Raw genomic sequence first — 25,713 nt, 5'->3', positions numbered from 1 at the left:
GTCACAGCAGTCCTGTAGGGTTTTCAAAGCAAAAAAACGGGGCAGCTGGTTATTGCATGCCTTTGTATAGCTACACTAGACCTCCTTGGTGGTCTCTCCTAACCAACTACTATCCGGGGCTGACCCTGCTTAGCTTCACTGAGCTAGCGTGGGCCATTCAGACCAAAGGTGGGGTTTTGGCCTTCTTGTTAGTGGAATACGGTGTCTGGTTCCTTACCAGGCCTGGGCTTTTTGATTGGCTAAGGAGCTGCCATAAACATTGTGATCCCACAACACACCAAACAGCATTTTAGGATAGGCAGCAACAATGCGAGTTATCAGAAGAAATAAAAAGCCATGTCATGGAACGATGCTATCGCTACAGTAAAGGGAAGTCGCATATGACTGTGAAAAGCATCTTTGCCTTTTGATCTCCTGGAGGGAGGACAGGAAACTATGCAGAGGTGCTAGGATGAAGCTTCAAAGGCCTAAGTTACCTCATGGCCTGAACAGAGTTTTCTTGAGAAGGGGAAAACAAACGGTTTTGAATTACATCTTGAGACGTAGTCAGAGAAGCATCTCTGGGCCATGGGTTCCCGGAATGGGGACAAAGAACCAAAAGGATTGTAACCAGCTGAGCAATCTCTAAACGCCTTTATGTTTTATTTCTTTGTTTTGAACTTTTACAATAAATCCTTGAACAATCAGCTGGTCTGGAGTCATTAGGAAGGAAAAAGGAGCGGAGACCGAGGTGGGATAAGAGTGGCTCTCCCAAGCTTAATCTCAGCCTCAGTCGTCATACCATCTTTATCTTAGTTAGAACCAGCCAGATCCAAATAAGGCCACACCTTATCAACACCGGTGAATTTTTCACACACTGGCAGGCAACGCCAAGGGCGGCTGGGAAACAGGTTTGCTCACTTTCTTGTACCCAACCTCTGAAACCAACGAGATGACTCCGTCTATTAACACTTGACTGCCCTTTTAACGAGACTTTCAAAACAATGTGGGAGGCACTACTTGAAAGGCTTCTCTCTGATCCAGAAATGTTCCCACACCAAGATCCCACCAAGACCATTCTGTATGCCTTTTTCTCAACGTTTTAAGTAGTTGTAAGGAACCAATAAAGCCTCTTCCCTTAATTACCCTTCCCCTTGGTATTTTGTTCCCCGTATTTTCAGAGAGCTGAGGTTGGGTTATACATTTTAGGAGCAGACAAGGTTTCACTTATCCCTAGAAACAAAAAGGCATAACTGCTCTGTCACTCAAAGGTGAGGAGGCCGTTCCTTACTAGAAATTTCGCGGTCTTTCAACGAGGAAAACAGAGCCCAGCATGGCAATTGGAACGGCTTTTCCTACCTCGGCAGGCTGTTCTGAAAGGCAGAGGGGACGAAGAGAGCCCTCTCCTTTTCAGGCCATTCAGCCAGCAAAGAGCCCTGCACATTTGAGGAGGCATCTTGTGCCAGTACGGAGCACAGCAAAGTGCAACAGATCTGTGTGTGAACTGAAGCGGCAACCTTCAGAGACTACATGGTAAAGGCCGCAAGTGAGTCTGAAACGACACTGAAATTCCCAGCACCAAATCCAGGAGAGAGAGAGAGGGAGAGGAAAGCCACACAGTTCTCAGACCTGCAGGAAAGAATCCCCGTTGTACCTCTCTATCCTGCATTGGTTAGACCTCACCTGGAATATTGTGTACAGTTCTGGGCACTGCAATTCAAGGAGGACATTGACAAGATGGAACGGGTCCAGAAGAGGGCAAACAGAATGGTGAAAGGTCTGGAATCCATGCCCCACGAGGAGAGACTTAGGGAGCTGGGGATGTTTAGTTTGGCGAAGAGAAGGTTAAGAGGTGACATGATAGCCATGTTTAGATATCTGAAGGGATGCCATGTTGGTGAGGGAGCAAGCTGGTTTTCTGCGGCTCCAGAGGCTAGAACCAGGAGCAATGGGTTCAAGGTGAAGGAAAAGAGATTCCACCTGAACATCAGGAAAAACTTCCTGACAGTAAGGTCTGTTCGGCAGTGGAATGCACTACCTTGGAGTGTGGTGGAGTCTCCTTCTTTGGAGGTTTTTAAACAGAGGCTGGTTGGCCATCTACCAGGAGTGCTTTGATTGTGTTCCTGCATTGCAGGGGGTTGGACTGGATGGCCCTTGGGAGTCTCTTCCAACTCTATGATTCTATGTTCTGAAGGCGGGTGGCAACAGAGGTGATGTTTGCAGAGGACTGAAACGCAGGAAAGGGTACAAGGTAGCCCCACCTGCAAGAAAAGACACTACAGGCCCATTTGGTGTGCTGTTGGTTTTCCTTTTTTTTAACACTTTATTCATAGCATTATTCTGAAGAAAGATTACATCGGTCTTCTGTACAAGTTCTGAACATGCTTCAGTAGGAAAGACAGCTCCATGGGAACACCTCCCCCTCCACCCCAACGGCATCCCCCTCCCCAGAACCAAAGAACCACTGCCACCCCTTCATCCCACTGTGGTGGGGGAGGGAACGTTGTGCTCCCCTATACAAAATAACCTTTGCATAGATTATGTTCAAAAGAACCTATTTTACAATGAGAGCTGTACACAGAGGGAAGGAGAGAGAGAGAGCTGAGCAAACCGAGATACCCACAGAGTCCTTGGAGAAGTGAAACGGCAATTTACATCATTAAAAATAAGACAGTTTTCTCCTGGTAGGTGTGAATGAGTGTGTGTGTGTGGTGGGGCAAACAACGGAGGCACCACGTTCCCTGTGGGGCAGCCTCGCACCTCATTTTGAGGACTCCGACTCACGGAGGGCTCCAATCTAACAACGGAATAAGCAGGCGGAACAATCCAGAGGGGGGAGAGAGCGGACATTTGGTCACTGTCATTTAAAAACCAACCCAAAGCCATTAAAAAAGTAAGAGCTAGTTGTGTTATAAATCAGGAGGCATCCCCTGTATCACTTTGGGGGCGGAGAATCGGGGGGGCGGGACCAGGACAGGGCAGACACATCATCCCCAAAGCTGACAAGGGACGTAGGTGTCAAGAAAGCCCGAGTGGTACTGAATTGTTGGTGCATTCAGGGATGGAGTGAGAGCCTAATAGTGTAACACTAAGAGCTGCCCCCCCATCCCAAAAGCAGGAAAGTAGCAGAATTCATTGAGAAAGTGCTGGCCAGGCTACTTCCCATGGTGACAGAACAGCTGAGCTACATACCCGAGTGGCTAGATACTTCAGTAGGAACGTCCCTTGCCCCACGCAAAGAGCATCAGGGAACTAAGTGTGCTCGCTGTCCTCCGTTCAAGTAGTACTCTAACAGTCAAGTCTGGAATGCAGGGAGCTGCGTGGGTAGATCTGGACCCCACCTGCTGCCCCAGTGTAAGGGGAGGGGATAAGAGCAAGGGGAGGGCAGAGGTGGAGCCTGCTTCGGAGATGTGCAGGGGAAGGAACGGCCACTGAGCCACCCCCACAGAGAAGTTAAATCATAACTTCCTGCGTTGTGGTCACGTCTTGGGCTTGCGGCCTCTGTTACTTAGCGAGGAGGTAAGCGGAGCGGCTGAGGAGGTGACAGCGGAGGGCGTCCCGGAGACTGCTCCCACTGAGGTGGGAGTGGAAGCCGGGCCTGCTTTCCGCATGGGGACGGGGGATGAGGCCGAGTGGGTACTCTCGGGGGGCTTGGCCGCGCTGCGGAGAATGCGGTCCGCCAACCCCCTCTTGTACCGCTGGCCCCTCCCCCTGCCACGCACCCCTGCAGATTCATAGCACTGGCGCTTCGGGTGTTGGATACGCTTGTTACCACTCGATTCCGAAGACGACTGCAGGGAGGACTCCGACTCTCCACCCTCTTGCTCGGAGGCCGCCTGGGGGACGGGCGACTTGCTGCTGTTGCTCGCCTGGCTGCCCCCCAGGGAGCAGCGCCGTTTCCGTCGCTGGGTCTCCCGTACCAGAGGTGGGACAAGACAGCCGGGCCGGAGACGTGTGGAGCGAGAGGGGGCGTCGCTAGAAGGCTGCTCCCCGGTGCTGCTCTCTGCCGACGAAGCGCCCTCAGCTCCGGCGCGCTTGGAGGCAGGCTGAGCTGAACCCTCGCTGCTCGGCTCTGGCTTCTCTTCTCGCTTGAGCACAGCCAGTCTGGTCAGCGGCCGAGCGTCCTCACCCTCCGACGAGCTCTGGTTGACACTCGCCAATGCCGGGCCCAGTTCGTCCTTTCTCCTTCGCCTCCGCCTCTTGCGAACCGGAGGAGCCGGGGCCTTGTTCTCTATGGAGGTCTCCTGGTCAGAGGTGGAGGGTGGAGGCCGTGTCGCCTCCACGCAAGGAGAAACCGAGTTCTTGGGGGGGCGACCCCTTTTCCGTTTGGGTGGAGCTTCCGCTGACGGGGGAGCAAGAGCAGTCTGAGGGAGGGGGCACGGTGGAGAAGGCAGCTGTTGCCTCTCGGGGACAGGCTGTGTCGCAGGCGCGCTAGCAAGTGGTTCCCGCTCTTCTGCAGACGACTTGGAAAGCTGTTTGGGAGGCTTGGCCAAATCTTGTGCCTTAGAAACAGGTTTTGATGCAGGTTTGGGATGCGGGGTCTTACGGTTCCGTCCCTTAGGGGAGGTTTTTGAGATGGAAGTTGATTTGGGATGAATGTCTACTGGTTCGTGAACCCCAGATGTTGCCTCTGTCAGGGGGGCAGGCCCAATGGGTGTGTTCAGCTGCTCTGGCACCTTAGGGGATAGCTCGGCAATCAGAGGGTTTGCAAGTGTGGCTGGTAGCACGGCAGGAGATCTGGGAGGTACGATGGGGGGTTCCCGTATTTTAGGGGGCCGGCCACGCCTGCGCTTTTCTACAGGAGAGTCATTCTTGCTACTGTGACCCTTGCTCTTGGCAGAGGCTGTCCTGGGCGTGTTTTTCTCTGGCGCCTTCTTCGGGGGCTGAATTTCTGGCATCTTCTTCTCCAGTGCTTTGCTTTGGGGGTTGATTTCTAGGGCTGGCTCAAGGCAGGGCCGTGGCAACCCTGAACTCTGCTGCTCAGGGGTCTTATTCTTGGGGGGACGTCCTCGTTTGCGTTTGACAGGCTCAGGGGAAGCATGAACCAGCAGCTCTTCTCTCGGACAACCATCTTTCTCCTTGGCCGCTGCCCGGCTCTCCAGCTCAATCCTCCGACGGGCAGGCAAGTCCCGGAGCAACGGCAACGGTTTGCTCGAGGAGGAGGCCTCTGGCTCTGAGCTGTTGCTGGGACTCAACACGGCGCTGGTGGCAGCCTCCAGCCTGCGCACACGGTTCCGCCGCCGCCGCCGAATCAGCTCTTTCTCTTCCACCACAGTGACCAAACGCCCTGGCAACTTCCGCAAGACTTTAGCAGCGGGGCCATCTTGGTCCTGACAGCTCCGCAGAATGAGGACATCTGCGCTGGTTCGGCGGCGGGGCGCTCTGGCCGGTGAGGGATTCTCATCTGAAGACACAGCTCCTGGGGAGATCACCGCAACAGCTAACGGGCTCTCTTGTACAGAGTCAGTCTCTGGGCATCTAGCAGGAACCTCTGTTTCTTTGTTGCGCAGCTCCTCTGCAGGCAGCGGCTTCCCTCCCGCCCCTGGTCCCTGCTTGAGCGATTCCTTGAGGCTGCCGGCTTCGCCGATAGCTGGCTCTGGTGTTGGCGGCGCAGTCTCTGCAGGTGACATTTTTGGCTTGGGTTCATTCGGGAAGCTAGGAACGGGACAAGGCAAGCCGCCAATTCTGGGAGGCTGCTCCAAACCGTTTTGTTCTTTGACACAAGGCGGAGTTTCCAGTTGAGGGAGACAACCAGCAGCAGCTGCCGAGCGGTCTGGGGACGTCTGCACAGGTCCCTCAACCTTCATGGCTTCGCTAATGGATTCCGGCACTACTCTGTCCGTGTTTTCCAGAGGGGTGTCCTCTGAGCTTTGACAGACAGCTTTCTCAGACCCTGTCCTGTCGACACTGCCCAAAGAAGCTCTTTCCTGAGCTTCCTGTGCGGGTACATCATTCACAGAGTTCAACGGATCTTGTCGCTCTGCCGTTGGGCTCTTATCTGTCTTTTCTTCTGGCTGGGACAAGCATTCCTTTTGAACCCCTGCAGCAAGGCCTACTTCTCGCGCATCCTCTGGTCTGCTCTCATACGGTAGTTTCACAGTGGCAACAGGAGCAGCCAGGTCTGGTGACGTCTCTAAAATCTTCAGTGGGGCCTTCTCTGTGTCAGGTGGCGTCTGTATATTCAGTGGCTTCTCATGAGCCAGCGGGCCAGGACATGCCGATGCCTCAATGGTCCGTCCATCTTTGGAGGCTGGCAAGCCGGGGGATGAGGGACGGTGATGGAACACTTCCCCTTTCTGCTCTCTTAAATCCACTTTCACTTTGATGGCATCTCTGTCAAGTCCTTGCGGGTGGATCTGGGGGACCTGAGCCTCAAATGTTGGGGCCTCTGGCCTGGGCGGGCTGCTTTGGAGTTTATCCAGCCCGAGGGGTTTCTCAGGTTTCTGCTGGCCTGCCCTCAGAACTTTATCCACACCAGTGTCTGTTCTCTGGGAGGCACTTCGGGGTGGCCTGTCCCCCACAGGATGCGTGCCTCTAAGTAACCTATCGCCAGCAGCGCCCAGATCTGGTTTGGGGGGAGTAACTCGTAGTAACTTCTCCCCAGCAGGTTGGGTGTCTGTCCTGTGGAGATTAGTTCTCAAAATCCTATCACTAGAAGCCAACGCCTCAGTTCTGTGCTGGGCCAATTTCGGCAGCCTCTCTCCGCCAGCTGGCAGCTTAGTCCACAGCTCCTCTCGGCGAACTGCAGTCCTCCGAGCGTGCGGGGCAGGGTGTGCTGGCATGTCATCCCGCACCAGTTCCCTTCGGATGGCAGCCCCTCGTGTGTGCTGGGCAACCTGAGGCAGGCCGTCGTCCTCCTCTTCCGCCGTCGCCCTGGAATGTCGGAGATGGGGCAGCCTCGCTTGGGGGGACTCTGCATCTCCCCCATCCCCGTCTCGCAACGTTTGGCGCGTGCTGCGCAGCCTTTCGCTCATGCGGGTGCCTGTCCTTTCTGAGGCTGTGCGGCTGGAACCCCTGGCCTTCTTGCTCCTCTTACTGGAGGCTTCCTCAGTAAGCAAGCACTCATCTTCATCTTCTGGCAGTTTGAAGACCACCTCGTCTTTAGCCTGGTCGATGTCTTTCCGAGCCGCTTCTACCTGTTCCTGAGGACGACAGAGAGAGGGACTAGTTGAACGGGCAGCCAGAAGAGAGCTTACCGCTGACGTGACAAATGGAGCCAATTAGGCAAGAGCATTTGGTGTGGTCTGGGGTGCCCCAAACAACCTGAGGTTTAAGCTACTCAAGCAGTGGACCCGCTTACTCCTTCCCTCCCAACCAACCAGAGCTCCTGCTGTACGATCTCAGAATAAATTTTTTTAACCCTGGTTGTCATCTCCATGAAAGGTTGTGAGTCCAGAGAAATGGGACTCACAACAGCCTGAAAGATGGTTGCTATGTGGCTGTTCAAACAGTTTCATCAGACTGAGAAGCTGATCAACTCTGAAGATGACGCAGCCAGTCACGAGTCACAGAATCTGCTGCCTTGCCTAACAAGGCAGGTACTTACCTCTGCCTGCTTCAATTCCTCCCGACTGATGTCCTCCAGAGATGCCTCCAGGAAGTTCATGGCGTAGCGCTCAATGGGAGTGAGCTGCAGAGACAAAGCAAAGATCAGGTGATTTTTTTCAAAGAAAATGGAAGGGGGAGGAAAGGTCAGCTAGTCAGAACAGGCCCCATGTCTAAGAGCCAGGATTTTCGTGGTTTAGCTATTCACTGTGTTTTACTGCTGTTCACTGGGTTATAAACAAATCATGAGGTTCAGTCAACACAATCCCCAGGTAACAGGATCTCACGTAACAGATTGGGAAAGGCCCCTTGCTTGAGACCTCATTCCTAGCTTCACTTTTAGGGCCCTTGGATCACACAGACAGTACTGACCTACCTGATCCAACGTGGGATAAACAGGCTCTATGGCAGTGTTTCCCAACCTTTTCGAGGTCAGGGTACCCTTGACCTCACTCTTCATATCTCACGGTACCCCTGCCGCCACCCTCCACCTTCCCCTTCCATTGCCCCTGCTTGCCACACCCCCCACCTTCCCCTCCCAGGGTGAAGGGAAGCACTGGGGGTGGGGGTGGCTGCTGACCTTGTGGCAGGTCCTGCCCCATGGGCCAGCTCCATGTCCTTGCTGGCGCTGGTGGGAGACACTACAAACATGAGGGGGGGCGGTAGTGTTGCCGCGGTACCCCTGGGACATGCTCACGGCACCCCAGGGTACCCTGGTTGAGAATGGCTGCTCTATGGTCTAATGTCAACTTGCACGATGGAGGAACAGAATATTTTGTTCGGGTATAAAGATGGAATGGAACTGTTCTTACAAAAGGCAAACAAGGTTGTGTACCTGTTCTACCAGCGAAGCAATTTCCTGCTCCGCCCTAGACATTTCCTCCTCCTCTTCCCTGCTGGGTCTGTCGTCTGCATCCAAAGGGATGTTCTCATTGAACTCGGCCAGCTCGGCCACTTGCTCCGCCTTGGCTTGGGTGGCTGCGCGGATATCCTCGGGGTCTTCTGCTCTGCACAGAGCCTGTAAGCCAGACATATCCAGGGAGGGCTAAGTAAAGACGCCTGAGCCAGGGGAGCAGCCATCCTGGCATCAATATTAGGTCTGAGAGAGGGATGCTTACCTGCTCCAGAATTTGAGCCTGTTTGGTGGCCATAGGATCCTCCTCTTCTTCCTGTGCTGGAAGCGGAGCCTCTCCCTCTTTCTTGCCTGGTTCGTCCAGTGGCATGTCAAACAGATCGCGGATGGTTTGCTGAGAAAAGCACAGGTGAGCAAAGGTTACAGTGGATCCTTGCCAGTGAGCTGTGACTCCTAAAACATTCAACTGATGAATGGTGCTCTTGCCTATGCAATTCCGCTTTGCAACAAACTGGTTTATCTCTATTATGCTGCAGGGTTTTCTTGTCTTTACCGCAACAAACTAACGCCGATATTTTTCTGTAATTCCTCTTCAGGATGTCTCAACAATAACACTATACTGATAAGAGACCCGAAGTGGTGTAGTGGTTAAGAGCAGGTGCACTCTAATCTGGAAAACTAGGTTTGATTCCTTGCTCTGCCACCTGAGCTGAGGAGGCTTATCTGGCGAACCAGATTAGCTTGTGCACTCCAACACACGCCAGCTGGGTAGCCTTGGGCTAGCCACAGTTCTTCGGAGCTCTCTCAGCCCCACCTACCTCACAGGGTGTTTGTTGTGAGGAGGGGGAAGGGAAAGGAGCCTGTAAGCCCCTTTGAGTCTCCTTACAGGAGAGAAAGGGGGGGTATAAATCCAACTCTTCTTCTTCCTTCAGGAACCTGAGCTTTAAAGCAGCATCAATGCAAAACCAAACATCCAATGGAATGTGTAAAACCAGCTCTACCAGTCACACATCACCATGGTTACCTGTTTGAAATAGGCTGTGGTGAAGTTACCCCCCTCAATGGCCATATCACCCAGCATCCTCTTCTGATTAGCCTTCTTCAGGATATTTTCCTCCACTGTCCTTTCACTAATCAATCTGAAAAGGCAATGAGAGAGTCAGCTGAACATAACCTGTCATGGAATCTCTCCCAAACACAAATGCACCCTTAGTCCTGCACTCTTTATTACAGCTCTACACCACCTCTCTCTGTCAGTGGCACAACTAACCTGTAGATGTGAACGTCCCGTGTCTGCCCAATCCGGTGGCAGCGATCTTGGGCTTGGGCATCCATGGTGGGGTTCCAGTCGCTATCGTAGAACACCACGGTGTCTGCACCTGTCAGGTTCACCCCGACGCCTCCGCTGCGCGTTGACAGGATGAAGCAGAAAATGCGCTTGTCTGCATTGAAACGCTCCATCAGTGCCTGTCAAAGTCGGATAAGAATTCAAAGTCAAGGAGGGGAAGAAAAGCCAGAGTGGGGACTTTATTTTCCTGAGTTTAAAAGAGGAACAAGCTTTACAAGTCAGATCAACAGTGAGGCACCCAAGGTAAGAACTACAACTCATTTACTTGAACAAGGCAGAAACCCTTGTTACAGCTCCTGCTTCCTTATGATCGCCGGACTCCCATCTCTATAACTCCACATTTGTTCTGCACTTGTACATTCCATCATACCTCTTGTCACCAAATTAACCTTTGCCAATGATAAAAGAACTTCAAAACGAGCATGCAAACAGGTAGGCATAAACCTTGGTATACTTTATTCCAAACACCGTCTGTTTCTCCCTGGACACCTGATCGATTCTTTACACAAAGCTTTACAAGGAGCTGATTCCCGAGAATTTTTTGTCTGTTATGCAAATGTCCACACCTGTGACTATTAACAGCCCGCCGAATTTCACAGGCGACAGCCTGCAATCATCACCTACCTGCCGCTGCTCCACACGAGTGCTCCCATCCAGCCGCAGGTAGATATGCCCGTGGTAATTAAGGAATTGCTCCAGCACATCCAACATACGGGTCATCTGGGTGAAGATGAGGACTCGATGGGCTCCGGCCTTAAGCTGCCGCAGCAAAACATCCAACGTCTGCAGTTTCCCTGCAGGGAACAGGGGCACCAAAGAAAGAAATTGGGTTGAAGGCATATAGTCCATAAGGCCTGGGGGGTTGAGGTGTTCAAGGGACAATTTCCTTGGTCCTAATTGACAGCACAGCCTTCCTGGGCAGCCCCCACAGTGCCAAACGCGTCCTGCCCTGCAGCACGTACCACAGTCGTATTGGATGAGGCGGAGGTCTGGGAACTGAGTCCTCATGTTGCAGACAATGCGATGCAGGCAACTGGCACGGGATGACAGCTCTTGGCGCAGTGTCTCCTTGAAGACAGCCTGCTGGAGCAGGAGCGACGGGGGCGGGTGAGAGGTATGCATGGTGATGGCAGGAGCCTCCACAGGAGGCATAGCGAAAATGAACCTGCAGAGACAAGGAAGGGAGATTCCAGGCCACCTCGGGAGACCAAAGGGATTGCTTGGTTTCCCTTCAGGGAATGGCAACCAGAAGGCCCAGGAACAATTCAGAACAACCCAAAGCACTGTTACGCTCTCTCTTTAACACCACAGCCCAGTTTCCAAGCTCACAGGGAAACTGTTACCTCTCGATAATGTTTGTCAGCTGCTTGATGCGTTGCTGGGGTGTCAGGATTGCCTGGGCCAAAGTCTCTGAGCGCTGCCAGTGGGATGCAAGGTTCTGCGGATCCCTTTGCACTTGAGCTGCGTAGCAGTGGGTGTAGCTGGTTCCTCTCCAGCCCCGCGGTTCTACATCCTCTGCAGCCGCTGCTTGCTCTTCGGTTTCCTCCCCGTTCCTCCATGCGGCAGCGGCAGGGGGGAAGAGGGTGCAGAAGCGCAGCACCTCCGTCCCGTAGATGGGCGCCAGATTGCAGTGCTGCTCGTTGAGGCGGAAAAGCCGGTCCAGGCGCTCCTCCTTCTGCTTCTTCCGCTTCTCTTCAAGTGATTCCTTCAGGCCAGAGATCAAAAGCAGTCAAGCTGGAGCACAGCCCAGGGTCCCACTCATGTCGCATGCCCTGGAGTTTGCGCGGTCTCCCTGCTCCTCAGTACTCGCCTGATTCCAAAGAGAGTCCAAAGTCCCTAGCTGAGTGACTTACCAGATAGAAGGGTGACCGAGGCGGGGGAGGTGGCTGCCGTCTTGGCCGCGGAGCAAGGATCGAAGGGGGAGGTGGTGTAGGGGTTGTGGAGCGGAGCATTAGTATCTCTGGTTCCTCCCTGGGCCCTGGGCTTGAGGTGGTCTGGGGAATCATTGCAGGGGAGGTGCTGACAGTCACAGTGGCAGCCGGAGAGAGCGTGAACGGAGCCACTGAGGAAGGCAGGGAAGCTGACACTGGAAGGAAAACGGAAGAGTTAATGCAAAGGCGGAAGGGGAGAGAAGTCGCAGCAAGGTCCCTGGTTTTCTGGGCTCCCAGAAATTGGAAGCTGGCGCCAGGACGCTTCAAGCATCGCCCTCAATCCATGTGCAGAGCTGGTAACCTGTAAGTCTGACACTGGCTCTCAGCACTGAAAAGAACAGGAGATCATTTTCCACTCCTAGAACCCTCTGAGAAGGACGAAGCCCTACACGGGATGTCAGGAGGCATTCTTACCCAGCTGTTGCTCCATGCTGGGATTGGGCCCCTGCACCATTCGTAGCGTGGGCCTCACAAGGGCTTGCAGGGGAGCTGGGCCGGATGGGCGCACCGGCATCTGCGGCTGAGTGGGAATCCTGACTGGTGGCAAAGGATTCATGGGGAGTGGGGTTCGCTGGGCCATCAGAGACGCCGGGAGGCCGGGCAAAGCAGTGGCAGTTGTTGGTGTAGCAGGGCGCAATGGTGGCTGCTGAGGGCCAGGAGACGGGGACACCAGTCCATCCCGAGGGGCCTGCCGCACTACTATCTTCACCACACCAGAGCTGTTCACTGCCGAGGAGGGAACTACCGAGACAATGGCAGAGAGATGACGTCGCACGCTGAGACTGACAGCCTCACAGAACACTCTAATTTCCTACTATAGCTGCTGGACATGTATTCTATGCTAGCCCTGGGGGAGGAAGGGCCTAGAAAAGGGGTCCCCAATACGGCCCCCCTGGGTGCCAGGGTGCCTGCTGGCACCTTTTCTGCAGTCTGCCAAGTGTTTCTAGGAAACGGGCAGACAGATGGAGATTTGCCCAGCAGAAATTCTGATTGCCTGTGCAATTTTTTTAAAGTTGTTTTAAGCAGCAGGTGCCACCACAGCACAAAGATCCTTACTGTGTATTCTGTGTGTATTCAAGATACATTTTCAAACAATATGTTAATTTTAAAAGGCATCTTGTTAAACAGTTTCTGTCTGGAATTACTATTAAAGGAACACATCGCCTCAGGCTAATAAATTTGAGGCCAGCTCTGCCTCTTGCGCAGGTCATTTTGTGACTGGCTGTGCCTCCCATGGCAGTAATTTTTTTTTAAAGCTGCGCCCCCCAACCTGTCTCAAAATTCCAAAAGTGCCTGCAGGCTCAAAAAGGTTGGGGAACCCCCCCCCCCCCCCCGGCTGAGGGAAAGGGTTGCCTAAAAGCAGCGAGGACCCGGCAAGTCACGGTTCTCATCATTCAGGAAACGTGTGAGGAAATGACTCGAAAGGGTGAAGGAGAAGAGCATGGCAAAAGGTTCACATAGAAGAGCGAAGGAAGGAAACGAGAGGGAGGGCAAGCGGTCGACAATGGAATAAATGGAGAAGGCTAACAGAGTAGGAGGTACAGGTAGTCTGTTTACTGGCCCGCAAGTCCTGCCACCTGCCACCTCAACCCGCTGGACCGCATTCCCCTTTTAGAACCAAAAAACGATATATATTTTTTAAAAATCTACGAATTTCAGTTTCCCAGCTCTGGTAATCACCAACCTTGGGTGGCAGCAATGGGGACGCTGATGGTTGCCGTAGAAGCAACGGCTGCAGCGGCTGTGCTGGTAGCTGGGACAGGCAGAATGGTGGGCGGGTGGTGGCCCGGCACAGCCTGCACCCCAACAGGGGACTGTCCTGCCTGCTGGGCCATGGCCTGGATCAAGGCCACCTGTGCTGGCTGGCTGATGATGTGATGCTGCCCCCCAGCAGACACCAGGTGAACTACATTCCCTAGAAGAAAAGGGAAGGAGGAGTAGGAGGGGAAAGAGAAGTAATTGCCAGCTCAGACTCTGGGCGGTGGCAATGCTCCAAATGCCCATGTAAGCCCTCCTGTTGAGATCCCACCTAAGAACTGGTGGTCCTCTATGCCAGGAAAGGCTCTGGAGTTTCCTGTATCCCTCCGGTCACCAGATGACTCACAGACAGAGGCATCAGGAGCTAAGAGGGACCGTGCTGGTATTTAAACACTGTTGCCCATCCCACATATTCCATCATCTTTTTCACGCCTACGGAGCTTCTGACACTACACCGTTCCCTTGCCCATTTGCGCTGCAAGATTTTCATCCTGCTTGTGGACTCGGCGCTGGTGTTTTTCTACTTGTTTCTTAGAAGCATTTTGGCACGGCGAGCAGAACAGAAAGCAAAAATATTAAGCAGCTTGGCAGCCACTGGTGAATTAAACCAAAACTTTTTGTTTTTCGGGGGGGGAGGGGGGGGTTGTTGCGGGCTGAAGCTCAGTCATCACCGGAATGGGAGGCCTGTGCTACTTGTACAGGATTTTATTTGCACAAATGCTGAACTGCTGCTGTCTCTGGAGCACAACCCACCCAAACCCTAACTTTACAGTCAAAGAGTAAATTAGAGACAAAACACAGCTGCCAACCTCATGGGACATCCCACTGCCAGTTCAGTCCACGTCGGACTGTCGGGGGAAGGACGAGCTCCTCCTCACATACAAAAAAAGCCTTCCCACACACTTGAAGTTAGCATCTCAAAGAGAAGGCCGTGCGAGAACCTTCTTCGTAACATGCTAGTTTTATATATTCCGGAAGGTGTTTATTTGTTTTCTTAAAGCAATAAACATAGAAGCGGGGTTATACCCAAACAATTCATCTCCCACATCGTCCCAGGTAATCCACTCCAGCAAAAGATACACAATAGCCGATCATGCAAAAAGGGAGCGCAAACTCACTAGGCGGAGGGGGCCTGGGGTTTACCTACTTGGCAGCTGTCGGGCTGGCTGAGGCATAGTGACCTGGCGCACCTGGGTCCCCGTCAAGGTCAGCTTGTTGCCTTGGATTTGGAAGGTGAGGGGTTTGCTGCCTGCAGTGCTCTGGAGGGGCCGATTGGCCAGGGATGCCAGCTGCCCAATGCTGACAACTTCGCCTGCTGCAGAGAAACAAGAGATGGTTGGCTCTGGCAACGATCCGCGCTGGCTCCCGCTTTTCCGCTGGACCCCTCATACTCACAGGGCAGCCGAGCCTGCATATCTGGAGACAGCAGGAGCCGCTGCTGCAGAGCTCCGGAAGCCGCAAAATTGTAGCCAGGCAAGGCGGGGACAGCGGCAGAATGGATGTTCATCGGCTTCAGCATCCCTCCAATGGGGCCTGAGCCCAGGGGGCCGGCGGACTGCTGTGCTGGAGGGGCTGGGCCAAGTGTGTTGGGGGCCTGTGGCTGCCCTGCGCCAGACACGGCCAGGGTGCTGGTGGCCTGCGGCTGCCCCACAGCAGATATGGCCAGGGTATTGGGGGCTTGTGACTGCCCCATAGCAGACACTGTCAGGGTGTTGGGGGCCTGTGGCTGCTGCCCCACGGCAGACATGGCTAGGGTGTTGGGGGCCTGCGACTGTCCCACAGTGGACACAGCCAGAGTGTTGGGGGGCTGTCCCGCAACAGAAACAGGCAGAGTGCTGGGTGCCTGCGGGTGCCCTACGGCAGACACGGCCAGGGTGTTCAGGGTCTGCGGCTGCCCCACAGTGGATACAGCCAAGGTGTTCAGGGCCTGCGGCTGTCCCAGAACAGACAAAGGTAGAGTGCTGGGGGCCGGTGGCTGCCCCACAGCGGACACAGCCAGAGTGTTTGGGGCCTGTGACTGCCCCACAGCGGATATGGCCTGTGGCTGCCCCAAGACAGACATGGCCAGGGTGCTGGGGGTCTGCGGCTGCCCCATGGCAGATATGGCCAGGGTGTTTGGAGCTTGCAGCTGCCCTAGAGCAGAAACAGCCTGTGGCTGCCCCACAGCGGACATGGCCTGGGTACTGGAAGCATGTGGCTGCCCCATGACAGACACAGCCAGGGTGCTGGGGGCCTGGGGTTGCCCCACAACAGACATGCCCTGTGGCTGCCCCACGGTGGCCAGGGTGTTGGGAGCCTGTAGCTGCCCCACGGCAGACATGGCCAGGGTGCTCGGTGCCTGTAGCTGCCCCACCACTGACATGCCTTGTGGCTGCCCCACAGCGGACATCGCCAGGGTGCTCGGGACCTGTGGCTGCCCTATTGCAGATATGCCCTGCAGCTGCCCCATGGTAGTCATGGCCAGTGTGTTGGGCGCCTGCAGCTGCCCCACAGGAGCTGGACCTATGCCAAGCTTAAGTGAGGAGGTGCTCATTGCAGTGGGAGAAATGGGAGGAGGTGGTAAAGTAGGCCGAGAAGCATTCGGGATCAGCTGAGCAGCAGTCATGGTCATGGGAAGGACTGTGGAAAGAAGGAAGATTTTTAGAGCTGCGTGGTCTCCCGGCCTAGTCACGTTCCCCTAGACCCTAACATTTCCGATTGTGGTGGGTTTTCTGGGCTATGAGGCCATGATCGGGTATTTGTCGCTCCTACGTTTCACCTGCATCTGTGGCTGGCATCTTCAGAGGTGTTATCATAGAGAGAAGCGTGTTCCCTTCTCACTGGACAGTGTGTAACACACTTCTCCCCATGATACACCTCTGAAGATGCCAGCCACAGATGCAGGCAAAACGTTAGGAATAAGATCTACCAGACCACAGCCACACAGCCCGGAAAACCCACGACAACCAGTTGAATCCAGCCATGAAAGACGTCGACAATACACTAACACTTCTGTTCAAAATAACTTTTGTGCAGAGCTCTTTGCCTTGACTAACCCTTCCAAGCCACAGCCATGACCAGAACTGCCATTTCTCTGTGAAACAAGAGCCCTTTTCCCTGTGAAGTTAACAAGCATGAAACTTTAAAGAATCCTACACTTTTTATTAATTTATTGTGATGCCACTATTTATAAAGGCGGTTAAGTTTTTAAAAATGAAAAACAAAATCTCAGCTTCTAATCTCACACGTGCGTGTGACAGAAATACATTTAAGCAGCAAGGTAAATCTTAAGCAATAAGACAATCTTGTTCCCTTGCCGCAAGGAACAGCTTCAGGCTTATAACTGAACCCAGGGCAAGCACCTTCTCTCTCCTCCCTCTCCTCCTCTCCCCCCCCCCCCCGCCCCGGTTCTGGGATACTTGAGCTTTACCTTGTGGAGCAGATGTCTGGGTGTGGAGCAGGGTGGCAGCTGTGCTGTTCTGGCTCAGAGGAGGCACTAGAGTTGGGGTCTGTGGTCTGGCAGGAGGAGGCACTGATATGGACATGGTGACTGGAGAAGGTGGCACGGGGAGAGACACTGAGACAGGAACTGCGGGGGGCTGCACAGACCCTGGCAAGACCAGGCCTGGATGATGGAGTGGAGCCAGAGCAGGGGCCAGTGTCTCTGGAAGGAGAGGCGTTACGGGTCTCTGCAGGGGGGCTGCTGGACGAGGGCTATTGACCAGCACCACAGTACGATTCTCTGGCTTGGGCATCGGCTGCAGCATCCTGGAGGAGGGAGGAGAGGAAAATAAACTACTCAGAACAAGAAGACCTTCTATCCCGTAACATGCTGATCCTCCACAGTTCAGCCACTATGCTGATCTAGGACAATTTACCTCTGCCCTAGTTAAGGGAACGTTCCTAATGAGGATCTTGGAAAATGACAATTTGATGGAGTCTCCAGCCATTAGCCACTATGCTGTTATGTATGAGAGCCAGTGTGGGGCAGTGGCTAAGAGCAGGTGGATTTTAATCTGGAGAACTGGGTTTGATTCCCTACTCTCCCACCTGAGTGGCGGAGGCTTATCTGGTGAACCAGATGTGCTTCTGTAATCTGGAGAACCAGCTTTGATTTGAGTGGTGGAGGCTTATCTGGTGAACCAGATGTGTTTCTGCACTCCCACATTCCTGCTGGGTGACCTTGGGCTAGTCACAGTTCTCTCTGAACTCTCTCAGCCCCACCTGTCTCACAAAGTGTCTGCTGTGGGGAGAGGAAGGGAAAGGAGCTTGTAAGCCACCTCGAGTCTTCTTATAGGAGAAAAAGGTGGGATAAAAATCCAAACTCTTTTTCTAACATTCTGCTAGGAAGAGGCAGGATATCTTCACATGTCTATCCCTCTTCCTCCCTTGGGCCAGAACGCTCCACATTCTTCAACACTGAGGAGTTTGAAATAATATCTGGTGGTATCTTTCTGTCATCTAGAGGAACTTGAAGAATGCCCAGTCTTTGCACTAGAGAGCTCTGAAAGTGCTGCTAAACACAAGCGGTCTCTAGAAGGAGGGTGGTGGTGTCACACAGATACCTGTTCACTTTCATTTTGACCGGTTTCGGCCTGGGAGGAGGATCGGGGGACTCGGCAATCTCCTCAATCAGTTTCCTCGTCACCTTCCACTTGGGCAGGAATGTGTCGGTCTCGTAACGGGAAACACGGTCCTCCAGATTGATCAAGTCAAAAATCCCCATGTCCACGTGCTGCAAGAAGCGAGGTCCACGAAGATATGAGAGCCAACTGAATGTTTCTCTCGACTACCCAACCAAACCCGCTCCTCAAACGTCAGCAGAAGCAGCAAACAGCAGGCAAGATCAACAACTGAGAGACACGGGGGATCTCTCAGCAATCTGATTTAAATAACAAGCCCTGCCTCCTCCCCCCATGAAGTGGATGTCATTTTGCCACCACGTGACCTCCTAAACAGAGCAACCCCCTTTCCCATCAGACCAGTGGGGAAGCACCTGCCTTGAAAGGGTCATTATCGAGGGCATGAAGGACAAGAGAGGCCGTGTTGAAGCAGACCCCCTCCGTGATAAACGGCGAGTGGATGGGCCGGGGGTCGAAGAGGTTGGGGTGGTTGCAGACTTTGCGAAGCTGCATCAAGATGTTGATGACGCTCATGAAGTGCCCTGTTGCCAAGGTCTCCTTGGTGCTGAAAAAGGAACCAGTCACAGAGAATCAGACATGCTCTGAGCCTTTACAGTAGCAAGATGCTGCCAAAAGTGGAAAGACTTGAAGTACATCTGCCTGGGAGTGCATCTGCCTGGGAGAAACGCAGTGTTGCACTCTTCTGTAACTATAGTTCATCGTGGACTACTATGCAGGCCCACACTGGGACTCCGCATGTGCAGGCCAACCACAGACGGACTGCACAGAACGCCCATGATGATGAACTTGAAGCTACACAGCAACCATTCAGCTCACCCTTGTTATCTTTAATCATTAAAGCCTGAATTGAAGCCTCCAGGCTTCCTGCAACTAGCTCAAACCCATCTCACAGACACATCAAAAACCCTGGCTTTCTGCACACATTTCCCCCACCCCACCCCCCGCCGCCCCAATCCCAAACAGCCTTTGGTGCTCACGTAGCCTGGGCCATGAAATCATCGTAAAGATAACGCTGGCGCTTGGAAAGCCGGCACTTGATGACATGCTCGTATTTCTTTGGCATTTGCTTCTCGACGTCAACTTTCACCCTCCTTAAGAGGAAAGGTCGCAACACCTACAAGAAATGAGCAGAGAGGGCAAAAAGTCAGCCTTCAAGCGCTACTGTTAGAGGCTGCCTCTCGCGTTTCAGCGTTCCCTGGCAAAATCTCTAACTCCCACCCTGCGCACCTTGTGCAGCCTCTTGACTAGATTCTCATTGTATTCCTGACTGCCTTCGATCATCCCCGTCAGAGGATTGGAGAACCACTCCTTGAATTCACGGTGCGACTGGAAAACGTGGGGCATCAGGAAATGCATGAGGGACCACAGCTCCATCAAACTGTTCTGGAGAGGTGTTCCAGTCAGCAGCAGCCGCCTTTGGCTGAAACACAAAAGAAGGGAGGGATGAGATCCTTCCCATAGGAGACGTCTCCCAGTCTGTTCCCAGCCCTTGCGCTGAAAGCCACCCCACCCCCTCCCCACTCCCACCTGTTGAAGTTCAGCAATGACTGCCAGCGCTGAGATTTGAAGTTCTTGATATTTTGAGCTTCGTCCAGGATCAGATATTTCCAATTCTTGCGCCGAAAGGCCTGGTGATCCTGCAGCACCAGCTTGTACGAGGTGATGCAGATGTGGAAGGCGTTGGGTTTGGTCCAGCCCTAAACAAAGGCAGTGGAAAGGGTTACAGCAGTGCCAGTAAAGAAGATGCGGCGTCTTCTCTGTCTTAAGCAAACTCTTCACTTACAAAGATGCTGCTGCTGTTTGAAAACACCATTCATTTTCTCTGTTCCTAAATTCGGCACTTTACCACCATTCCTTCTGCCCACTATGTCTACAAGCCTTGACGTTTCTGCTATTTCTATAACTTGGTAAGGTATAAGTAACTCTTCAGACAGCACTGAAAATTGCCAATATCACAGAAATGTTTTTGCTGAAACCAGCAAGCGTAACAGAAGTGGAGGTTTGGTGAGGTTTTTTTGCCAGTTTGAACACTCTCCTCCAAGCATTCCTTGTTCAGAATTCCTTGCTGAGGAAGGAATGGGGAAGGATACAATGCCTACATGCCCTACTTGTGGGGTTTATAGCAACATATGGCTAGCAACAATATCTGCAATTTTGCTTGTAGAAAACAAAGGCATTGGTACTTTTGAATTTTAGAAATGTGCTGGTCAATACAATTCTGCATACTAGCTAAGTTACAAATGATGGTTTTTACCCTGTATAAGCATTAAAATAAGTTTAGGCTTGATTGGAAAGCAAATTCTGCATATATTTAAATTTCTATTTCAACCCACCCACAAGTTAAAATAAACAAAGAGGTAGCCATGTTAGTCCCTGGCAGCAAAATAAAACAATCCAAGGGTACCTTAAAAAGGAATTATTTTTAATAAGAGCTTTTGTGAGTCATAGCTCCCTTCTTCAGACATATATGGTCTGGATCACCCTTTTTCTTCTTATTATATTTTAAATTGCTCTCTCGTTTGCCAACTCAGTTTATAATTGATTAGAACAGCAACCCCTTTAGTTTTAGACTTGAAATCAGTTGAGCACACATGGCTTGTGAAGAACAAGTAAAGATCCTGTAAAGTTTGCATGTTTCTCCCACAGAAATGTTTATCTGCTCTTTTCTCTCCCAATGCGACGTTCCCTGATTCACTGGGTGCTTTACGCCATTTATACTGCAAGGCAAACTCCCTGTCTTGAGTCCAGCTGTCATGGCTGGAGTCTCCTCACCTGCCGCTTCAGCTTACGCTCCTTCTGTGCCCCATAGTAAGTGAGGATCTTGAAACTGGGGCACCAGCGCTTGATCTCCATCTCCCAATTCAGCATGACACTAGTGGGAACAATGATCAGGTGGGGTCCCCAGCTACCTACAAGAGCACAGAACCACAGTGTAAAGATTACACGCCTCTACAAACCAAGGCTGTCTCCGTGCCTCGCTCCCATACTATTCCTTGAACAAATGTTATCACCGTACAGCTTGAAGAACTAGCTGACCGCCCCCACCAAATGCTAGTCGGGTCACTACAAGGTAAGGAAGGGCACACGAGGGTCTGAACACTTCACATCGTTATGTGGTTTCAGACGTCTTCAACTGCTTCATTTCTACAGCTCCCCTCCCTCTTCCCCCACAAAGCCCCTCACCCACCCTTTTCACAGGCCAGATGCGCCAGCAGGGAGATGGTCTGGATGGTTTTGCCAAGTCCCATCTCGTCCGCCAAAATACCATTGAGCTTCTTCTCGTACATAGTAACCAACCAGTCCAGACCAATGTGCTGATACTCTCGCAGTGTCCCTCGTAGCAGATAAGGAATGGGCGTTTTCACCTGAATGGTGGGGGAAAAGTAAAGTTGCTTGCCAGTTTGGTCTCCCTTCAGTCTCAACCCACTTGCGTCGCTGGATTTCCTCACTACTCACCTGGGTAGTAGCCAGGGTGTAGCCTTTGGGCTGCAGGCTCTCTGCTGCGGCAGCAATATCAGTAATTTCCTTCTTGGGCCCTGGAGCTTGGGTCAAATCGTTGTCTCCCTCGCCTCCACGGTCCTCGTCCTGCTTCAGCAGGTACTCAACACCAAAGTCCTCCTCCTGACTAACCGAAGCTTCTCCCTCAAGGGCAACCTCCTCTTCGCTTTCATCCTGCTCGCTCCCTCCCTCTTCGGTGGAATCTGGAAGAAACCCCTCCTCAGCGTGAGGACAAGCAGCACATTGGAGTCCATCTGCACGTGAATTCTGTGAGACCTCACTGATCATTTTTAAATCAGTGGCTTCCAGAGCTGTGGGACAAAACTTTGCAAACTATTTGGTTCACACCTGTAACTATACATGTCTGAGAAGCATAACCTGAATTACTTCTGCGCATGAGCCTTACTCCCGAAGGAGAAATGCACCCCACTTTTACACAACCTTGAATCCCAGGCACATCAAAATTCAAATCCACACTGTACCATCATAACTTCTAATTTTGCTTTTGTCTCCTTTTTTTTTTTTTGGTAGTTCCTGCTCCTTGCTTTCCTTCAATCCATGACCCCTTCCCCATACTGCTATTGGAAGGATGAGGCAGGTACATTGGCACTATTAAAAAAAGAGAATGATCTTTACACCAAAGCTGTCTGTGGGAAACCAGGGAGATGGTAGGGGAACCGAAGGATTACTATCAAGATTTCTGGCACACAACTTCATTAATGCTTGCATACACCAAAAAAGTACAAGTACTGTGGTAAAGAAGCCACAGTGGTAAGCTGTTTACACAAACTTTTGAAATGACAATCTATACTTCGCAACACAGGAATAAGTTGCTACATTCTTCAGTTTCCACCAAAAGAAGCACAATATTTTTATTCTTAGAGCAAATATTTCTTTTACAACCAATGTCTAATGAACATAAGAACAAGCCTGCTGGATCAGACCAGAGTCCATCTAGTCCAGCACTCTGCTACTCGCAGTGGCCCACCAGGTGCCTTTGGGAACTCACATGCAAGATGTGAAAGCAATGGCCTTCTGCTGCTGTTGCTCCCGAGCACCTGGTCTGCTAAGGCCTTTGCAATCTCAGATCAAGGAGGATCAAGATTGGTAGCCAAAGATCGACTTCTCTTCCATAAATCTATCCAAGCCCCTATTAAAGCTATAATGCTTACGGATAGCATTTTTCAAGAAGAGACTAACATGACCAGAATCACACATTCTAACATTAATTCCACCACTGTTAGCATGAGTCTTCCCCTTCTCCTCATACCTGATTGGCAACTGCTGTCCTCCTCTTCGGATTCCACTTCATACTCAGAGGTGCTGGGCTCCGAAGCCTCGGAAGATGCGTCTGACTCCATTTCAAAGTCTGAGGCGTAGGCACCAGCATATTTCTGCAACAACTCTTCCATGGGCAGCTCACCTGCCAGAAGGAAAGAAGGTGTCACTCGATGGCCGGAATACTCCGATGAACCTTTCCCCAACTCTGATGACACCCTCTTTGGGCTGAAGCATTCCTCTGCTTCTGTATCACAATCAGCATGGCGAAGTCTCAACTGCAAACGGCAGTAGAGGAGTTAAGTCTTAAGCGCAAGCTAAAAACCATCAGCCTGATTCTTCTTAACTCCTTAAAGAGCCCGCCCTAACCATCAGTTCAGTCAATTCATTTTTAGGTCACCACAGTACTCTTTTTTCTCTCTTATGGTTTCGGATGCCGATAAAGTGGAAGGAACGAAGTCATCAATGCAGGTCCAACTAAACTGACCAATGAGCAGGAATAATGGGAAACATTAAAGTCTCCAGGGCTACTGGAGAGATTTTTTTTTGGGGGGGGGGGTGCTCCAACAGATATAGTACTAAGTTGGGGCAGGTGCTTGCCCTGGACCGACGTCCCTTTAACAGCAGAAATTCTGGGAATGCTGGTTCACAGACCTAGCAGACATTCGGAAATCCAATTCAGTAATAGGACTAATTGTTTCCCAAGGCCAAGGAAGTGCAAGTCTAGACCCCAATTCGTCCTCCCTTCTGCCCCTACAATCTGTCTCCGAACCTTCCTGGGCCAGGTCATCCAGCTCTTTGCTGTGATCCACGCTGCCTTCCAGCTTTTCTTCTGCATCTATCGTCTCTTCTTCATCTTCAGCTATAAGAGGAAGAGTTCTCAGAGTTACTTACCTGAGAGGGTTCCAGCTCTCACCCCAATTCTCATCACAGTCATTCAACCCAGGCCCAAGCACAAGATGCTCACCTTCCTCTTCGTTGGCAGTGAACTCCTCATCGGGTTTCCAAGGCTTTTTAGTCCTTTGCGCAACAGGCTTTGGTTTTTCCTGTGAACACAGGAGAGAAAGAGGCGTAAGGAGACAGGCCAGGATGGGAAGTCTTGGGCACTGCATGGGCAGACCACCCATTTGGCAGATCAGCCCTGGGCCTGGGTAGGAAAGAACCAGCTCGGAATGGCAACAGAACAGAGGCTAGCATGGGCACTTGTGACAGACACACCCGAGGAAGTGCAACTTCTAAGCTCAAGCGACTATGTTTGCTAAGGAACAAAACGAACTGCCCCACATTTCCTAACCTAAGACTCACGCTTCAACCAGCAGCACACCTTTAGGTTCTTGGAGATGTGTTTTTCTTCTTGCTCTTCTTCCTCTTCACTGTCCTCCTCTTCTTCCTCATTGTCAGAGCTGGAGGCACAAGGCGGCACGCTGAAAGAATTCTCCAGGATCTGGGGAGGCAGTGATTGCAGCAGTTGCTCCAGAGGCAGTTCGCCCTCTTGCTTCAGCAGTTCGATCTCCCGTTGCCGAGTCTCGGAGTCGTTCCCTTCCTGCTGCTCCTCCACCTCAATCGTCTCCTCATCATCTGACTCCTCGTGGGGCTGGAAATCACCGTCTGCCGGAAAAGGAAGCGAGTGGTCAGACGCAACCCCCCCAAAGTAACAATTTCTGCGCGAAACAAACTGTGCTTTTGCTCAAGAGTTGGTGAAATACGAGTAGGCAATAGGCAGCAACTAGTAATTTTTAACTGTATTTATATTGTATGTTTTATATGCCAATAAAGGCTTATTGAAATTGATAGGCAGCAACTTTCCCACATCAGAAAATTTACATCTATCAGAAATTCAGCCTGGACAGTTGAAGATAAGCTATGGAATACACTCCACAGAGGAACCCTAGTCTTGAGTGAAATCCAAGCGGACTGAGGATGGATACATTTGAGTACAGAGCAGGAAACTGCTAAGCTGCTGACCTTCATCCTCAATAAGTTGACTTGGAGGTGGTGGGCTAGAGGCAGTAGAGCCGGCGTGGGAGCTGCTGGTCTTGCTGGTAACCGGAAGGGTTTCATTGAGGCTTTGGGTCAGCAGGTCCGAGTACTTCTCTGTCTGGCCGACTATGAAGTCCAGCTGCAGGTCCAGAGCTTTTTTCCGCTTCTCCTCCAGCCGTGACTGCTGTTTGAACTGGACAACCTGGAAAGGGTAAGGAGAGTTAATCTGAAGACCAAATGCTGACAGAACTTGTTCTTATATTGCAGAACAAGGGCTAAACTTACTCAAAGCCCACTGAAGATTCTAAGTCAGGGATGTCCAACTCTGGCGCTTCAGATGTTCATGGTCTACAATTCCCAGCAGCCCCTGCCAATTGGCCATGCCAGCAGGGGCTGATGGGAATTGTAGTCCATGAACATCTGAAGTGCCAGAATTGGACACCTCTATTCTAAGCATTTAGCATCATTGCTCTCACACAACCATCCTTTCCACTGCAAACGTGAGAACCAGAAACTTGCTTAAACCTCCTATGCTGGCAAAACCCCCGACATTTCATTTATACAACTCTGGTCCAAAGTTCAGTTCCCTTTGTTCTCCATTAGACAGATTAAAGCACACAGAACGACGATTGAAAGGACGGTTCCTATACTCTGCAGACCAACAACACACACGATTATAGTCTCTCAATTCTGCAAGACGGGTACCTTCTCTACATTGCTCCAGAACTGCTTGACCTCTTTGGCAATCGAGGAGGCAATGCGGCGCAACTTGGCCTGTTCCTCTCGTTTGGCGCGCTCCTCTTTCTGCTTCTGTTCTTCATGATGCCTAATCACCATACGCACAACCTACGCACAAGGAGCAATACAAAGGTGACCACAGCCCAAGACAGATGACCATTGGTGGCACCAGAGTCATTCTGA

At 52.0% G+C, this 25,713-nt stretch overlaps 1 protein-coding gene across 4 annotated transcripts in view; it reads right to left on the bottom strand.

The window, feature by feature from the left end:
* Positions 1–2,266: 2,266 nt before the first annotated feature.
* The window catches only part of LOC125444789 (Snf2 related CREBBP activator protein), a 31,820-nt gene continuing 8,373 nt past the window's right edge, over positions 2,267–25,713 (bottom strand). For 2 of the 4 annotated variants that reach the window (XM_048517461.1, XM_048517462.1), the window contains exons 6-34: positions 25,498–25,638; positions 24,778–24,994; positions 24,137–24,420; positions 23,780–23,858; positions 23,585–23,674; positions 22,805–22,957; positions 21,493–21,737; positions 21,224–21,401; positions 20,809–20,945; positions 19,564–19,733; positions 19,264–19,456; positions 19,014–19,150; positions 18,394–18,580; positions 17,959–18,128; positions 16,824–17,161; positions 14,810–16,033; positions 14,562–14,729; positions 13,341–13,571; positions 12,071–12,397; positions 11,579–11,811; positions 11,069–11,430; positions 10,688–10,890; positions 10,350–10,519; positions 9,648–9,844; positions 9,402–9,516; positions 8,643–8,771; positions 8,360–8,542; positions 7,526–7,609; positions 2,267–7,121 (exon numbers count right to left, since the gene is read on the bottom strand). In XM_048517461.1, coding sequence (XP_048373418.1) covers positions 3,459–7,121; positions 7,526–7,609; positions 8,360–8,542; positions 8,643–8,771; positions 9,402–9,516; positions 9,648–9,844; positions 10,350–10,519; positions 10,688–10,890; positions 11,069–11,430; positions 11,579–11,811; positions 12,071–12,397; positions 13,341–13,571; positions 14,562–14,729; positions 14,810–16,033; positions 16,824–17,161; positions 17,959–18,128; positions 18,394–18,580; positions 19,014–19,150; positions 19,264–19,456; positions 19,564–19,733; positions 20,809–20,945; positions 21,224–21,401; positions 21,493–21,737; positions 22,805–22,957; positions 23,585–23,674; positions 23,780–23,858; positions 24,137–24,420; positions 24,778–24,994; positions 25,498–25,638 — 10,008 coding nt within the window. In that variant the 3' untranslated portion in view covers positions 2,267–3,458. The remainder of the gene's footprint in view (positions 7,122–7,525; positions 7,610–8,359; positions 8,543–8,642; positions 8,772–9,401; positions 9,517–9,647; positions 9,845–10,349; positions 10,520–10,687; positions 10,891–11,068; positions 11,431–11,578; positions 11,812–12,070; positions 12,398–13,340; positions 13,572–14,561; positions 14,730–14,809; positions 16,034–16,823; positions 17,162–17,958; positions 18,129–18,393; positions 18,581–19,013; positions 19,151–19,263; positions 19,457–19,563; positions 19,734–20,808; positions 20,946–21,223; positions 21,402–21,492; positions 21,738–22,804; positions 22,958–23,584; positions 23,675–23,779; positions 23,859–24,136; positions 24,421–24,777; positions 24,995–25,497; positions 25,639–25,713) is intronic. The other 2 variants (XM_048517460.1, XM_048517464.1) reach the window with 2 other exon arrangements.

The sequence above is a fragment of the Sphaerodactylus townsendi genome, linkage group LG15, assembly GCF_021028975.2.
Source record: "Sphaerodactylus townsendi isolate TG3544 linkage group LG15, MPM_Stown_v2.3, whole genome shotgun sequence".
NCBI classification, from domain to species: Eukaryota; Metazoa; Chordata; class Lepidosauria; order Squamata; family Sphaerodactylidae; genus Sphaerodactylus; species Sphaerodactylus townsendi.
This window is presented reverse-complemented; position numbering and strand designations above follow the sequence as displayed.